The 17,077-nt window shown below is 35.5% G+C and overlaps 1 protein-coding gene across 3 annotated transcripts in view; it reads left to right on the top strand.

Moving 5' to 3' along the window:
- Positions 1 to 15,310, top strand: part of LOC121378336 — a 37,036-nt gene extending 21,726 nt beyond the window's left edge. Inside the window, exons 10-17 of one of the 3 annotated variants that reach the window (XR_005958707.1) lie at positions 3,861 to 4,036; positions 4,378 to 4,564; positions 8,237 to 8,307; positions 8,558 to 8,604; positions 9,993 to 10,475; positions 12,085 to 12,999; positions 13,417 to 14,268; positions 14,559 to 15,310. Coding sequence is in view for 2 of the 3 variants with exons in the window: in XM_041506462.1 (XP_041362396.1) it covers positions 3,861 to 4,036; positions 4,378 to 4,564; positions 8,237 to 8,307; positions 8,558 to 8,604; positions 9,993 to 10,475; positions 12,085 to 12,999; positions 13,417 to 13,420 (1,883 nt within the window). In the remaining variant the exon portion in view is untranslated. Of the gene's footprint in view, positions 1 to 3,860; positions 4,037 to 4,377; positions 4,565 to 8,236; positions 8,308 to 8,557; positions 8,605 to 9,992; positions 10,476 to 12,084; positions 13,000 to 13,416 lie in introns of all 3 variants that reach the window. The other 2 variants (XM_041506463.1, XM_041506462.1) reach the window with 2 other exon arrangements.
- The last annotated feature ends 1,767 nt before the right edge of the window (positions 15,311 to 17,077 follow it).

Genomic DNA, 17,077 nt, shown 5'->3' on the forward strand with positions numbered 1-17,077 from the left:
AAGCTTAATTTAATATTGACCAGTGGTGCTGCCATATATTATATTTTTTTATATTCTTTTAGTTGTGTCATGGTTACACAACATGGCACACCAAGAATTAAAATTTATTGGTAACTGACGTAACTTCCCCCAGTCAGTAACTGACACAACACATTAACACATGCATTATTTTTCATTGTTATATTTCTTGGAGGCATAATATAATGTAAGATTGTGAAATGTGTTAATTCCCAAACTAGAGTGAGTGCTATAAACAAATTAATAATAAGTTTCAGAATTTTCTTGGCCTTTGCACTTGTAAGTTTCAGAATTTCTTTATTATCACATCTGTGTAAAACTAAAAAAATATATAATTTTCAAGTACTGCAAATACTGTCACTCCTTAGAAATTAATCTAAAGATGTCTATTTCACTAAAATAAAATAATCATGACTTAGTTAACACTGTTTTTAAATAGATACATGTATGTAGATGATAGCAGTTTCACAAGCATCAATGCATATACCCTTATACTTCAAGATATATATTGTATAGCTTTTGACATCAGATGCACATAGAATTTGTTTCATTAGATATATTGTGTTGCTTGTGATGTCAGAGGTAGACATTGTTTCATTAGCTTAGATTAATATATGTACAGCACCATTTATTGTAAACAGAATAGATCTATAATGTTCACTAATAATTACCGGTAACACAAATTTAAAATTGCAGTTTCATACATGTAGTGGCAAGTCACTTATTTTGCTATTTTTACATTTATTTGATAAATAACTACACATTAGATGATTTCATACATAATCTTTAATAATTAACTCAGAAAAATAAATCAACATTACACCTTACTGCCACAGTGGTTTCCCATGAATTCTTAGCTAAAATTGTAAAGTACATAAACAGTTTGCATCAGTTATTCAGCAAAACAGCCAATCCTTTGTCATTGTGGGATTGCAACTCCAATTCAAAATGTGATTTCACGCAATTAACTGTTGGTCACCTGAAATTAATTTTGTAATGATATAATAATTTTTTACCTGTAAATGAAGTTATTTGGTTGTAATATTTCATGGGCATGCAATTTCATTCAAGAATAATCTTTATATTTCAAAAGATAAATAAAATAATAATAATAATTTTTGGAAATGTATTATGCAATGAGATTGCCCCTTTAATAGTTCTAAATAGCAAATGTCCTTTCATTTGATAAATTGGTTACTACTCCTAAAAATATCCCAAGTTGCTGATGTTTTTGGTAGAATACCTCCCAAGACAGCAACCTAGAAAATGAAGGAGAATCAAGCAAATTTGAACGAAGACAAAAAGAGGTTGGAGAGGGAAAAGAACAGAGATAGTGAAAAATGGAGCAAGATAAAGTGAAATCAAACAAGAAAAAACAAAATGAGATAGGACAGCATGCTGAGAACAAAAAAAACCCAGATTTTAAAGAAAGAATATGGATTATTTACAATATCTGCTTTATTCCCATTGATTTGTTAAGAAATATTTGGTTCGGTTCAGTCATTTTGGTAATGTCATAAGAAAGTGAATGCAGTATATATACTTGGAAATTGAAAAAAAAACCAAATCATTACACTTCGAATCAAGATGTACATGTAAACATAAACTGTTGTCTCATTGTTGAGGCATGTGTGCAGAAAATTTTGAAGGGAGTGGGTGTTTAGACTGGCTGGCATCGAGGGTGCAATACCCAAGTTACTGGGGGTTTGGGGGGGGGGGGGGGGGGGTTGAACAATTGTGAGAACCTGATGTCCTAAAATGCAATTTCTTTACAAATGCATGTATATGCATATTAAAATAATAATAATAATTTGCTTTGAGCAAGGATAGGGTTGGGAAATGGGGGGTTGACTTGTAGAAAACTTAATTCTCTTGTTCTAGTGATCATAGATTAACTGTGCACTACACATTTCTATATATACCTGAAAACTTGATAGTTCAGTTTCAAATATTCTTGGCAAGTTCAAAGACATGTTCAATACAAGTTACTTTTTTTGTTGCATCAGTTACCCACACTTCATTTGTGATTGTAGTTGCCCTGAGATTGTATACAATGAAATTTTCTTTTGACATGACTTTGTCACAACATATTTATTTCAATCAAAAACAAGTTTAAGAATTTTATTGAATACTTAAAACAAATATAACCAAGACGTTAAAAAATGTCTGAATGTTGCGTCAGTTAATGTGGAATTGCCCTATATCATTTACTTCCTGTTTCAAATTTGAACTCTTATATATTAATTTCAAAAACTCTAACTCTCTGAAACTCAAACTATTTCCTTGTCCCCCTTTAAGTTTTTTAATATCGGCTATTTTCATTAATTTCCGAGACAAAAGATAGATTCACTGTTAACACAGTGATCGGAAAATATTTTCTTTGTATCAAAATGAGAATTAAGTTAAAGTTATCCACACTACAAACAAACACAATTACCATGATATCGGCCGTTCTTATTGTAATTGTTTGACATTACCCATTTGAAACAACTCTGCATTTTCATTTGTACTTACACTTCGGCCGAGGTATTCTCAATGAGTTTGTTTTGAACTAAGTTTTTGGGTTATTTTCACTACTTTTTTGTTTTAGTTGTAAAATAAAAATATGCTGCTAATGTATATTAACCCAGCATTTTTTATTTTATTTTTTTTAATTTTCTTAATATACCCACAAGCCTGGAACATGATTGTTCTACAAACTATTCTTTTTGAGCTTTGCAAAGTTTTCTTATTGTCAATCCAAATTTTATTAAAATGTTAATAAAAACCGAAATTGAAACCAAAACTCTACTTTTGTCGAAATCCAAAACCAAAGCCAAATTTCATAACCACACACCACTACAACCAACACATGTTAATATGCATGCTAGTTTCTGTTGTGAAGAGATTAAATACATGTTGTAGTCTAATATTGACATTCTTCAGATACTCCTGTAAACAGGGATTGTTTCTCAAAGTGACACGTGTCACGCTGTGTGCTGTGACCAGTGAAGCCTGAATCCTCTGCCACATTCATTTCATTAATGTCAGAAAATACTAATTAATACTTTAATTTTAACATAATGGCACATTATAAACTACTTACTAATATCACGTTTTTAATTAAACAAATAACTGTTTTGTTTAAATTTTATTACTGGAAGTAGTATTTTATATAGAAATATTACAATTAGAACAGAGTGTAAAATTCAGAATTTTTCCGATGGAACATGGAAACTGGTGAAATGTTAAGAAATTTACCAATAAATGTTCACTTTACCTATTTTTATAACTTCTCCCCTTTCTTCTGGGAAGGGAGAAGTCACTTCTCCTACTTTTTGAATTCTAGATTAGGGCCTGAATCTTACAGTTACCAACATGATGATATGTTTGTTATCAACATGATATGTTAGTTATCAGTATGATGATATGTTGGTTATCAACATGATATGTTGGTTATCAACATGATGATACTTTTAACTATGGTTTATCATGAATGTTTAGGGATTTAAAAAAACTTTGCTCTCGTTAGTATGTAGGTATCAAATGTTGATTATCATGAATATTTTAGAGATGTTAAACAAACATTGCTTTTATTAGTGTAGATATTAACTGTAGATAATCATGAATGGTTTAGAGATGTAAAATAAACGTTCAGGAGTGGGAATTCTCCTTGGATCCGCTATTTTCCTCTCATGGAACATTGCGTTTCCTCGCATTTTAATCGTCCTTTCCTCCAAAATGTGTCAGATGGCACAGATTTTAACCTAGGATTTCAAGAATTTCCGGGACCCCTCTAGATTTCCTCTTTTTTACACTTCACCAATTCCCACCCCTGAACATTGCTTTCGTCATCTTTTTAGGTATTCTTGGACCACCACCTATACCAATGAACTTTGTTCTCCCAGCCTTACCAGAGGGTTTATCTCTCGGAGAAAAACAGCACTTAATGGTCATCGAACAACAAAAACTGAAACTGCTCAAACAGAATATGCAGATGCAACAAATCTCTGACAATGCACTCAGTCAGATTCAGCAGGTACCTTTTGAATTCAGTATTTAATGAAGTTAAAGGGGTATTATCAAAGTTGCTTAATGGCATTTTTATTTTTTGAAATGTAAATATTATACTTTGAATTGCATGATAAAAATTTAAAGAGAAAAAATTACATCCAAATAATTTTAATGTATTGGGCTTAGTAAGGGACATGTAATTCTTTAGCAGTATTTCTGAATGCTTGTTTAAATAGATCTGAAATTAAGTTTTACTGCTTATGTACAGGGTCAAACTATACATAATTTATTGTGCTATTCTGGAGGAAAATTACATCCGATATGTAATAAATAATGACTTAAAATTTTATGCCAATTGTTTTGCAGCCTCTTAGAAACAAAAGTGAGCTTGACCTGGAAGACGAGTTTGTACGGAGAGTTGATGGTAACCGTGGTGATGTGGGTCAGTCGAGACAAGGGAAAGAGGAAAGGGATGTGTGGCGGGAGGAACGAAACATGAATTTGCCTCCAGGGGATCGGGAAGCAGATGACAGAGACAGGTTTGATCACAAAGGTAATGACAGGTGTGTAGACTCGGGTTTGATCACGAAGGTAATGACAGGTATGTAGATGACAGGTTTGATCACAAAGGTAATGACAGGTATGTAGATGACAGGTTTGATCACAAAGGTAATGACAGGTATGTAGATGACAGGTTTGATCGCAAAGGTAATGACGTGTGTAGACTCCGGTTTGATCACAACGGTAATGACAGGTGTGTAGACACAGGTTTGTTCACAAAGGTAATGACAGGTATGTAGATGACAGGTTTAATCACAAAGGTAATGACAGGTATGTAGACTCGGGTTTGATCACAAAGGTAATGACAGGTATGTAGATGCCAGGTTTGATCACAAAGGTAATGACAAGTATATAGATGACAGGTTTGATCACAAAGGTAATGACAAGTATGTAGATGACAGGTTTGATCACAAAAGTAATGACAGGTATGTAGATGACAGGTTTAATCACAAAGGTAATGACGTGTGTAGACTCGGGTTTGATCACAAAGGTAATGACAGGTATGTAGACACAGGTTTGATCACAAAGGTAATGACAGGTATGTAGATAACAGGTTTAATCACAAAGGTAATGACAGGTATGTAGATAACAGGTTTGATCACAAAGGTAATGACAGGTATGTAGATGACAGGTTTGATCACAGGTTAATGACAGGTGTGTACTCAGATTTGATCACAAAGGTAATGACAGGTGTGCAGACTCTCAATTTTAAAGGTACATGGTCCTATAAAAATAATGTACAGTAACTGTAGCTGATGTTTACAATTTCTAGCTTAATTTTTTCATTTATATACATCCAGTATGTACTTGGTTATCCTAATGCTTATACAAGCTCAAGCCATTGTCCATCTATGACTCATTCCAACCAGTGCACCAAGACTGGTATATCAAAGGCCGTGGTATATGCTTTCCTGTCTTTGGGAAAGTGGATATAAAAGATCCCTTGCTGCTTTAGGAAAAATGTAGCGGGTTTCCTCTGTTGACCAGGGTTGAAAATTAACCATGGCAACCTTTATTGGCTACGGGCAACTAAGAATTTTACAAAGGTAGTAAATTGGGCGACCATCGATTTTAGGTTTCTGTCGAGTATGGTATCGTACTAGTTTAAAAAAAGAAGATACTAAATCCAATATGACAAAACACACTACATATTTGGCAACACAATACATAGAACATGTTCAATATTTTGACAGCGTCAACATAATGAATAAAGATAAAATTCACATAAAAACATTAATTTATTAAGTTTTAAACCCATACCATCTCAAATAGTATTTTATTGAGGGTAATAGTGCAGTGTAAATTAAAACAAAAAATATTTACAAATTACCATCAAACTACATAGGTTAATTCTTTTTTTTTTCTTTCTGATACATGTTTTAAGGCAATTGATGGAACATCCAAGGTAATCTAAATGACATAATCATAATATATGATCAGAGCTGTATCTCTGCACAAAGCAGAGTCGAATGGGCATTTGGCGAAATAGTTGACGATTCCATGGATTTCTATCTAGTGCCTCGTCTATAGGAGAACAGCCACTCCTGAGGAAATCATTTGCTGGTGATTTCACCCATCTTGTATCGCCACAAAGTTTATTCCATCCTTCTTGCATAGCCACAAACAGGACAGCCACAAAGAGGACGGCCACTCCAAGACTACTTTACTAAAGAACACTCAGTTCTAGCTTTAGTCTCTTTGTACTGCATTATCTTTTACCCTGTATTAAAAATGTGATTTAATATGTATAATTTAATGGTACTCTGTAAAGAAACATGTTTATTTATACTGGATTTCGTTTTCAATTTTTTTTTTTTTTAGTTGGTATGGGCTTAAAACTTAGTAACATGTTTTTGTATTAATTTTAACTTTATTCATTATGAAGTTAAATGACAAGTCATCGGTTTTCTTTAATGGAAATGGACTATATACGGTGAGCACATGGCTATTATTCAACAAAAAACCACTCTTGTTTTGGAGGGCTAGTTGAATTTGAGAAGGGCCAGTAAGATTTTTCTTCAACTGACCTGGCAGGACCATGGTTTTCATGTTAATTTTCAACCCTGCTGTTGACTACAAGTCAGAATTACCAAATGTTTTGACATCCAATGATTAATTAATCAATGTGCTCTAGTGGTGTCGTTAAACAAAACAAACTTTAATTTTTTGTCCATCTATGATGCTTTCCAGAATTTTAATAATACTGAGGATTTTTTAAGTGTCTGAGTGAATGATCAGGATTTGTAACAATCCAGAAGACAAGAGTGTAAGCACTCGGAAATCTTGCCCATATAATTTATATTATTATAATGTATATAAAAATGTCAATCCCATTCCAGAAATTAGTAAAAAAAAAAAAAAAAAACATTTTATTACCCCAGCAGTTACTCATAATGGGAAAAATATTGTTTTGTTTTTTTTGTCATTGAGAAATATTCTTCATTGGTGTAAACTACAATACTACTGGATGACAATGACCATGTCAGTACTAAATAAGATACCATTACGTTTTGGCAAACACAAAATGACATAGTTTAAAGAGTGCGTTTATGGCTTTCTTTATATTTGTTATGAAATTTTATTTCAATACAATTCATTATAGACTTTTTAACAGAATAATTATAGAAAATTAACTATGAACATGATTAAAATACAAAGTTATAGCAATAATTAGAACCTGGTGTAAAGTGGTTTACATCATTTCTATTCATGTACGTGTATATAGGCATGCAGAGAATAAAGGCTTTTAGAGAAAAAAAGGGGGTAATATATAGAAGATTCATCACGAGTATTTTGTAATATGGGAAATATCAACCGAGTCTACGTTAATCGGTATTTGTTGAGGCTCTACTGAGACAAATACCGATTAACTAGACGAGGTTGATATATTTTACATATTAAAAAAACATGAGTGACGAATTTTATTTATCCTATAACACTAATTTTATTTATCCTATAACACTTCCAAAATAACATTTTAATAAAAATGTTTTTAGTAAATCACAGTACTAAAGTCGCTGCCATCGGTAATATGATGTCATCAGCATTAGCACAAATTGGTTTGATGTCACGCATTTTAACTAAACATTGCTCAGGTACACAGGTCTTGTTGGCATGTAGGCAAATGACCCATCCACAGCAACACATTACCTAGAGACCTTGCAAATTTGCATACCATTATTAACCAGGTTAATATACCACATTATCACATGGGTTTATAACATGGCTATCATGGGTAAGTTATAGGATAAATAGAATAACAAACTCTGTACGGGGGGGGGGGGGGTCTATTCCATTTGTTAATTGTAGTTTCATTTACTTTGGGGTTGAGACGTAGCCCAGTGGTAAAGTGCTCGCTTGATGTGTGGTCGGTTTGGGATCGATCACCGTCAGTGGGCCCCTTGAGCTATTTCTTGCTCCAGCCTGTGCACCACAACTGGTACAACAAAGGCCGTGGTATGTGCTATCCTGTCTATGGGATGGTGCATATCAAAGATCCCTTGCTGCTAATCGAAAAGAGTAGCCCATGAAGTGGCGACAGCTGGTTTCTTCTCAATATCTGTGTGATCCTTAACCATTATTTCCAACACCATATAACTGTAAAATAAAATGTGTTGAGTGTGTCGTTAAATTAAAAAAATAGATATTTATTTACTTTTTGCAGACCGTCTGTATTCTGACCAGCAACGGCAGTCTTCTTTTCAAATGCCCCCAGAACGTGTACAGAATGCTGAGGTAGGTACCTCATGTAGTGAAAGTTGTGGAAGGTGTAATATAATGACAGTAATTAGGAAAGACTCAGAATGGATGTTTTAGTGAAATTCATCATCATGTCTGTTTTAGTGCCATATTTTTAAGTTGTAAATGATTTTTTTTTTTTAATTTTAAAGTCATTTGTATTTAATTTATTTTCAGTGACATATTTTAGGTAAGTGGTAATTGATTGAAAAAATAAAATTATCATTTGTATATAATTTATTTACAGGATGTATATGGATTGCAAAGAGAGAAACAAAATGAAGAACTTGAATGGTTTGTGAACCGGATTTCTTCTCGCTTTTTTTCCCCTTTTTAAAAAAAAAGAAGATTTTGTCGAATCCATGTTGTATGTTTTTGTATTTAATCATGCTTGTGAAAGCATACTGGTCATTTTGAATTAGGAGATAATCATATGGAGTTTTTAGATTTGTGGTTTTTATTGTCTATTTGATCTCGCAAATGTCATATTTGACCGAAGGTGTTAGCCTGAGGTCGAAAATGAAACATTTGCGGTCATCAAATAGACAATAACACCCGCAAATCTAAAACCTCAATATGGTTATGTCCATTGTAAACTGAATAATTTTTCTATGAAACTAACTCTATATTTGGTATTTCTTGAATTATCAACTTCAGCTGTTCCAATTGCTAATGACGTCATTAGCTTTCCGGGTGTTATTTTCATTTAATCCCGGAAAAAGAATGTAATTAACCAATCACAATACAGAACACACTCTCCATCAGTTTACAATGGTATTTGTTGCGCCCTCAGTCAATTTCAATACATGTTGCATATTCACCAGTACGGTAATTCTTGTTTTGTTTTTTTAATTAATTCATAAACCGGTTTTCTGATTGAGTGACATCTGCTACCTGCTAACATATGTGATATGACATTGATGTAAATCGTATGTGACATTGAAAAAAAAAAAAATCTGTTACATTTATTATATAACATTCATAATTTTTCCTTTATTCTTGACAAGGATTGATCACATCTTCTGTAAATTGTGTAACTGATTATTGGTGTTATTTTGATAAGCAACATTACTACAGTAACTATATTATTCAAGTCCACAGCAATTACTGTAAACTGGATTACCTACTATGCACTAATGACATCATTTTGATGTGACTTCATTTACCATGAAATAACATGGATAAATGTTTAACAACACCCCAGCATGGAAAATACATCTATAAATTAATTATCAATATCAAGATAATTTTTTTTTAAATTAAGTGAAATAACAGTTCCTGTGGTGTAGAAAACATCTTCTCCGTATTATTTTCATTACTGACTGATAGCACTATTATATCACTAAAATATATAGAAAATCCAGTTACAACATTTTGATATCATATTTATTTGGTGATGTTTAGATAATAGGCAGTGTAAAAGGTATATTATTTATAGTATTTATGCTGGAATTTGATGTTTATAAAACGTGCAACCAATCTTAATGTGCAGAATTCATTTCCTATTAACCTGATAACATGTAGCAACATCAAAGTTATCAAACTAGCAACAAATGTATTATCAGGCAGTAATGTGATAACACTTCAGATTAGTAGATAGATGTTATCAGCTCACGGGATAACATAGGATGTATGTATTTCACTGAATGTTTTGGAACCAATACGAGTTATTGAATTTTTAGGGACAGGATTGATAGACGTCAGTCTGACCAAGATGTACTCTATGAAGATAGAATGAGAGAGACAGACAGGTTGAGTCCTAAGTGGACAAATCGAGACAGATCTATGCCACGCCGAGATTTGCAAGATCGTGACATGCCACTTCGAGATAGGTCGAGTGGAGATTTTCCAGATCGTGATATGCCACTTAGAGATAGGTCGAGTGGAGATTTTCCAGATCGTGATATGCCACTTAGAGATAGGTCGAGTGGAGATTTTCCAGATCGTGATATGCCACTTAGAGATAGGTCAGACAGAGATTTTTCAGACCATGATATGCCACTTCGAGATAGGTCAGGCAGAGATTTTCCAGATCATGATATGCAACTTCGAGATAGGTCAGGCAGAGACTTACCAGATCGAGACCTACCAGTCATTGATTATGTCAGTAGAGATTCTGATAGGATTCAGCAAAGAGGAGTACAAGAGAGTGATTTTCAACAACAGTAAGTTAAAATACCATTTACGTTTTAAGGAGACCAAGCTCTCGCAGATAGTTTGACTGGTACCAGTCATCCTCTATCATATTATATTCTTCTAAAGTTAGGTACAAAAACCAGTGTAGAAAGCGGCCACAACCATGATCGCTCGTACTCCAGAACATATCATATGCATTGAATTTGATATTTGGGAATAAATGTTTTTAGGGTTCTAGTGGAATTATAAAAAAGATATAACATAGATATTGTTGGATTCCGTCTCATCATCTTACACATCTGACCTAAAACCAGGGATTTCCAGAATCAGAGAAGCCTGCTAAATTTGCAGCCTGATTACGAACTTATGTTCTTATACTGTAACTATAGTCCATTCCACAGGGAACACCTTTTATCGTACTGTGGAATTTACTACAAGTTATTTATTTCTGATTCGTGTGTGTTTAAACTGGACACAAAAATACTACTTTAAAAAAAAAAAAAAAACTTTTACTTTTCTTCTTATGTCAAACAAACCTGAAATTATTTACAAAAAACATTTTTGTAGAAGGATGGGATGGACAATGACAGTGTTCATTTGGAAATGTTTCTCCTTTAGCAATAGACAGGTTCAATGTTTCCCCTTTAGCAATAGATGGGTCCAGTGTTACTTTTTTAGCAATAGACGGGTCCAATGTTTCTCATTTAGCAATAGATGGGTCCAATGTTTCTCATTTAGCAATAGATGGGTCCAATGTTTCTCCTTTAGCAATAGACTGGTCCAATGTTTCTCCTTTAGCAATAGACTGGTCTAATATTGTCTACAGAATCTGATTTTGAAGTTTTTTTCATTTCTAATAAAAGTAATCTGCAGATCGATTAACTAAAACATATGTTTTCTCAAGTTTTCGATATGGTTGTGTGTTTTTTCAGTCTGTTTCTTGTTGATAGTATTTACTTTTTTATATAATCTTTTTTCTTTTAGAAACATTTTGAAAATCAGCTGACTATTGGTTACTTTCATTGGCTGTTATAACGTCCATGCCAACTATGTTTTATAGATTAATTACTAGTACTGCAACAAAAAATCAGTATACCATAATGTTTTATACAAACCGTGGTACAGCTCATGACTTTACATTATATTGTTTCCTTGTACCATAGCCTGTGTCTTTGAATTAGTCCTCTCCCAATTAATCACGCCCCTCAGTTGTTTTTAAACACTTAACACTAAAAGCAATGTCTGTTTTCCAAACCCCACATGGTGCACACAAAGGTAGTAGACATGCTTATTTTCTTGAAGAAAAATATGATGTATGAAGTAAATGATTAAGAACTGTAACTGTATATTAAAGTGTTAAAATGTTTATTCCTGCTTCTTTTGTTTAAAAAAGAAACATAAACATCAAATAATATGAAAAAGAAACATAAACATTAAATAATATCAACTATTGAGATATGTATTGCAATATGGGTTTGCAGTCTTGCAATATATCGCAATATGGTTTTGACCATATCATTGCACCTGTGTTAATTACTTTTCTTCTCGTTTTTTTGTGGAAGAGGTTTGCTTAACAGAGCACTCTACTTTGAATAACCAGCATCTTGCTTTAAAACATAATTCTTTCTTTTCCCCCAGGATGCATGAATTCAGTGAGCCGAGCTATAGCGGAGTTGATAAGGGTTCTGCTATGTATGGTAAGGTCGAGAACAGACATGGCGGCGTCTCCCTGAAACGTCGGTTTGAATCCGAAGAAGCAGTGTCAGCAAAGAGGTTGATGTCTGGCAGCAGTAGCAGTTCGACTGGCTTCATTCAAGGTGATGGTGGGATTACCAGACAGCCAGGGCTGTTTCAACCTCAACTTCAACCACTGGTGCAAGTCTCGGGGCAAATGTCTTCTGCCATGCCAACCTTCCCAGTGCAGCAGCCGCCACCGGCTACCATGGCAGGCTTTCCAATGCAAAAGCCGTCTGCAACCATGGCAACGTTCCCAGTGCAACAGACATCTGCTACCATGGCAGCCTTAGTTCAGCAGCAAATGTCTGCGCCCATGGTAGCCTTTCCAGTACAGCAGCCGTCTGCTACCATGGCTACATTTCCAATGCAGCAGCCATCTGCTAGCAGGAGAACCTTTCCAGTGCAGCAGCAGCAGATGTCTACACCTTTGACAGCCTTTCCAATTCAGCAGCCACCTGCTGCCATGGCAACCTTACCAGTACAGCCGTATCTGGAAAAGATGCCGAATACGGAAACACAAAGAGCATCCAAACCACCCAGACCACCTCATCAGCTTCTTCAGAAGGAGCAGCAACAGCAGCAGTGGCAAAAAAACCAACAACAACAACAGCAGCAGCAGAAGCCACAACAAATGTTCAAGCCAACGAAAAAGCAGAATAAATACCAACAGCAACAAAAACAGCAGAAATTGAAACAACAACAGAAAGTGCAGCAGGAGCAACAGGAGCAACAACAGCAGCTGAAACTGCTGCATCAATTGATGCAGAAACAACTGATTCAGGAATCGGGAAGATTTTCACAGCAGTCAAATAATAGGTAGTGTTCGGAACTTTTGTAAAACTGTTTTTGAAATATTGTAATTATAAAACGAAAATGTTGTTATAAGTTAGTTAAACATCTGATGTATTTGTTTATAATTAGACTAAGGGGAGGGAGGAATGGAGGAGGGAGAGAGAGTGGGGAAGATGGAGGGAAGGGATGGAGTTTTGTGTATGGGGGGGGTTTAAATGAAATAAAATTAAAATGTTCACATGTAGGTGAAGCAGGGAGGGAGGAGGGAGGGGAGAGAGAGTAGGGGGAGACAGGGAGGGAGTGAGTTATGTGTGTCATTTTTTTCAAATGAGGAAATAAAATTGAAATGTTCACATGTAGGTAAAGCAGAAATGATCTTTTTGAAAGGGTTTTAAAAAATGTCTGCAAGTTGTTTTGACTTTATTTTCTTCTAATTTTCAGATAAGAGACGTGAAAGACTCTAAGAACGGGTGAAACAGAAAGATCATGTCACTAATTTTATTCATGTCTTCACAGAGAGACCAGAGTCGTTTCCAGTTTCAGTTTTGAAGCCCTCGACTATAAAATACATTGTATATCTATTATGATTCATGAAAATGAAACACAACTCTCATTTTGGCCTGACAGGAAAGTTCAGGAAGACAGGAAATGGAACATTTGCCTCCAGAATGAATTGGTGTGGAAATGTGATGCCCGCTGTGAGAAGAAGGGTTGCGAAACCAAATGAAGATTTTAGACATCTCTGTTTCTGGTTCTCGACTTATATATATATTGTCCACGACTTGATTTTTGTTAAGACTAGCCATTGGATGCAACCCTTGAATGATTTATCATTATGTGGGCTAAATCTAATAGCAAACAACGAGTGGGAAGTAGTGTTTATGTGAGCTAAGTTCTGACAATATGCTTGAAGCCTAATTGGATAGAAGCACAAAAATAAGTATAAATGAATAAAATGAAGTTATTTGTTATTTTTGCATGTGGTATGCTACCACTCATATAACATCAGATTAAGATGGCATGAGATGGATATCTCAAAAGGTTTGTGGTCAACCTATCTTGATTTTTTGTTTGTATGGTATTTTACCAAATGACCACTTCCTTATAAAAATAGTAATCATGAAGTCCTCTTTATAAAAATAGTAATCATGAAGCCCTCTCATTATTGCAATATTATTCACAGAATATATACTGACATAAAATGTAGTGAAGTGCATGTTAAAGTGAATGGTGGTGTGCAACCAGAAGACTGGATTTCAGTTTAATATTTTGTTACACATTAACACACACACGGTGTGGACAACAAGACTAGACTTCAGTCTAACATTCTGTCACACATACACACACCAACATACACACACACAGTGTGGACAACAAGCCTGGACTTCAGTTTAATATTTTGTCACACATAAACACACAGGCACACACACACACATAAGGTGTGGACAACGAGACTGGACTTCAGTCTAACATTCTGTCACACATACACACACCAACATACACACACACGGTGTGGACAACAAGCCTGGACTTCAGTTTAATATTTTGTCACACATAAACACGGGCACACACACACACATAAGGTGTGGACAACAAGACTGGACTTCAGTCTAACATTCTGTCACACATACACACACCAACATACACACACACGGTGTGGACAACAAGCCTGGACTTCAGTTTAATATTTTGTCACACATAAACACACAGGCACACACACACACATAAGGTGTGGACAACAAGACTGGATTTCATTCTTGACATTTTGTTACACATACACACACCAACATACACACGGTGTGGACAACAAGACTGGATTTCATTTTTGACATGTCACACATACACACACCAACATACACACACGGTGTGGACAACAAGACTGGATTTCATTCTTGACATTTTGTTACACATAAACTTTGAGCTAAATTTACGACGCCTGTTTTTTCTTAAACGCAGGCATTTAAACATTGTAAATGTATGTAGTTACACATGTGTAAGACATAAACAGGTGTTTAAACATTGTAAATGTATAAAGTTGCACATGTGTAAGACAACAGGTGTTTAAACATTGTAAATGTATATAGTTACACATGTGTAAGACATAAACAGGTGTTTAAACACTGTAAATGTATGTAGTTACACATGTGTAAGACATAACAGTCTTTGTAAATTCGGCCCGTTATGTATGAAAAATTACACATCATGTATATGAAATTTGATGGTTTCAGATTGTAAATAAAGAATGTATCTTGTGAGGAACTGAATGTTGCTTTTTTTATGATCATTGGTGTATTTTTGAAATATTGTCACTTGGTGAATTAAACAGTGAATTTTGTTTGGTCAGTGATCTGTAGTTTTTCTCAAACAGTATTTGTGTTGTTGTTTGCCGGCCCGTTGGAACAGGGAGAGGCCCCCACACATACAAACACACTCGATGAAAACGGGAACGGGAACGCTTTTAACATGCCTATATCCCGAAGGTTCAGGCACGCCCACCCCAGACTTGGCCTCTGACATCGCCAGTGACCAATTCCGGGGCAGGAGGGGGAGGGTAAGTTTGAGGTGGGCAGAATTTGGAGAAAAAAAAAATTGTTTTTAGTGCTCATCCAAAATGTGAAGGTGATTGGAGCAATTTAGACGGACTGCCAAAAATAAAGGTTGTATGACTACTTGCAAAATAATAAACAATTTCTGAAATGGCGGCCTAAAAGTCCATACTGAGGCAAAGGTTGGTAACGGAGGACGCTACGGAGATGCCAGGAACTCCGTAGTTCTAAGGTTCTCAATCACTGGTCGAGCTGTTTGTCTTGCTAGGTGCTTGGCTACAGTTGGGTAGGCAGGGCCGAAGGTCTTCTTCAGCAGTCGATGGGTGGTGGTGGTGTCCATCGAGGGGAGGATGAAGGCCTGGTTGTAGACTTAGTTGTGTCTGTAAGTCACGCAGTCTGCCTTGGAGTTGTTATCAAAGTAGACGCCATGGATGGCAAACTCACCCTCGGCCAGTTTTAAATGTTTTATTTAACGACGCAATCAACACATTTTATTTATGGCTATATGGCGTCAGACATATAGTTAAGGACCACAGATTTTTTTAGAGGAAACCCGCTGTCGCCACTACATGGGCTACTCTTTCCGATTAGCAGCAAGATCTTTTATTTGCGCTTTCCACAGGCAGGATAGCACAAACCATGGCCTTTGTTGAACCAGTTATGGATCACTGGTCGGTGCAAGTGGTTTACACCTACCCATTGAGAAACGCCGAGAAAATCCCAGACATGTAAAATATCAGTGTCATGGGAAAAATAAAATAAATCTGGGGAAATTCCAAACGAGACAAGCGCCTCGTCTGCAGCAATGCTAATATGAATGAATGAATGTTATCCAGATTCGAGCCTTTAAAAAAAAAAAAAAATTGAATTCGCCTACAAAAATGGACGCCCATACGCCTATGGCTCTTGATGCGCGGTCGGTTTGGGACATTCCCGTCAATGTATTCCTATCATTCCACCCACAATATTAGTTATAAACCATATAAAATTTCGAAGTGATTCGTTTGCAGCCCTATTTTAATAGCTGTTTGGCAGCAATGCTAATATGAATAAATGTTATCCAGATTCAGGCATTTTTGATTGAATTCGAGCAAACATCAGCCTGCTTGCTACCCCGAGTAGGCCTACTCTGATGGTAAGAGAGCTAGACGGACATTTGGACTCGGGGGCTACCCGTTCGCCTACAAAAATGGACGCCTGTACACCTATGGCACCAAGTGGATCTCGGAAAAATATAGCGGGTTTCCTCTCTAAGACTATATGTCAGAATTACACTGGGTCTTGGAAGGTAGGGAAGGAAGAAAATGGTTTATTTAATGACGCACTCAACACATTTTATTTACGGTTATATGGCGTCGGACATATGGTTAAGGACCACACAAATATTGCTGGAGGAAACCCGCTGTCGCCACTTCATGGGCTATTCTTTTCGATAAGCAGCAAGGGATATTTTATATGCACCATCCCATAGACAGGATAACACATACCACGGCCTTTGATGTAGGCCTACCAGTCGAGGTGCACTGGCTAGAGCGAGAAATCTGGACCTCGGATGC

The sequence above is a fragment of the Gigantopelta aegis genome, chromosome 8 (genome assembly GCF_016097555.1).
Source record: "Gigantopelta aegis isolate Gae_Host chromosome 8, Gae_host_genome, whole genome shotgun sequence".
NCBI classification, from domain to species: Eukaryota; Metazoa; Mollusca; class Gastropoda; order Neomphalida; family Peltospiridae; genus Gigantopelta; species Gigantopelta aegis.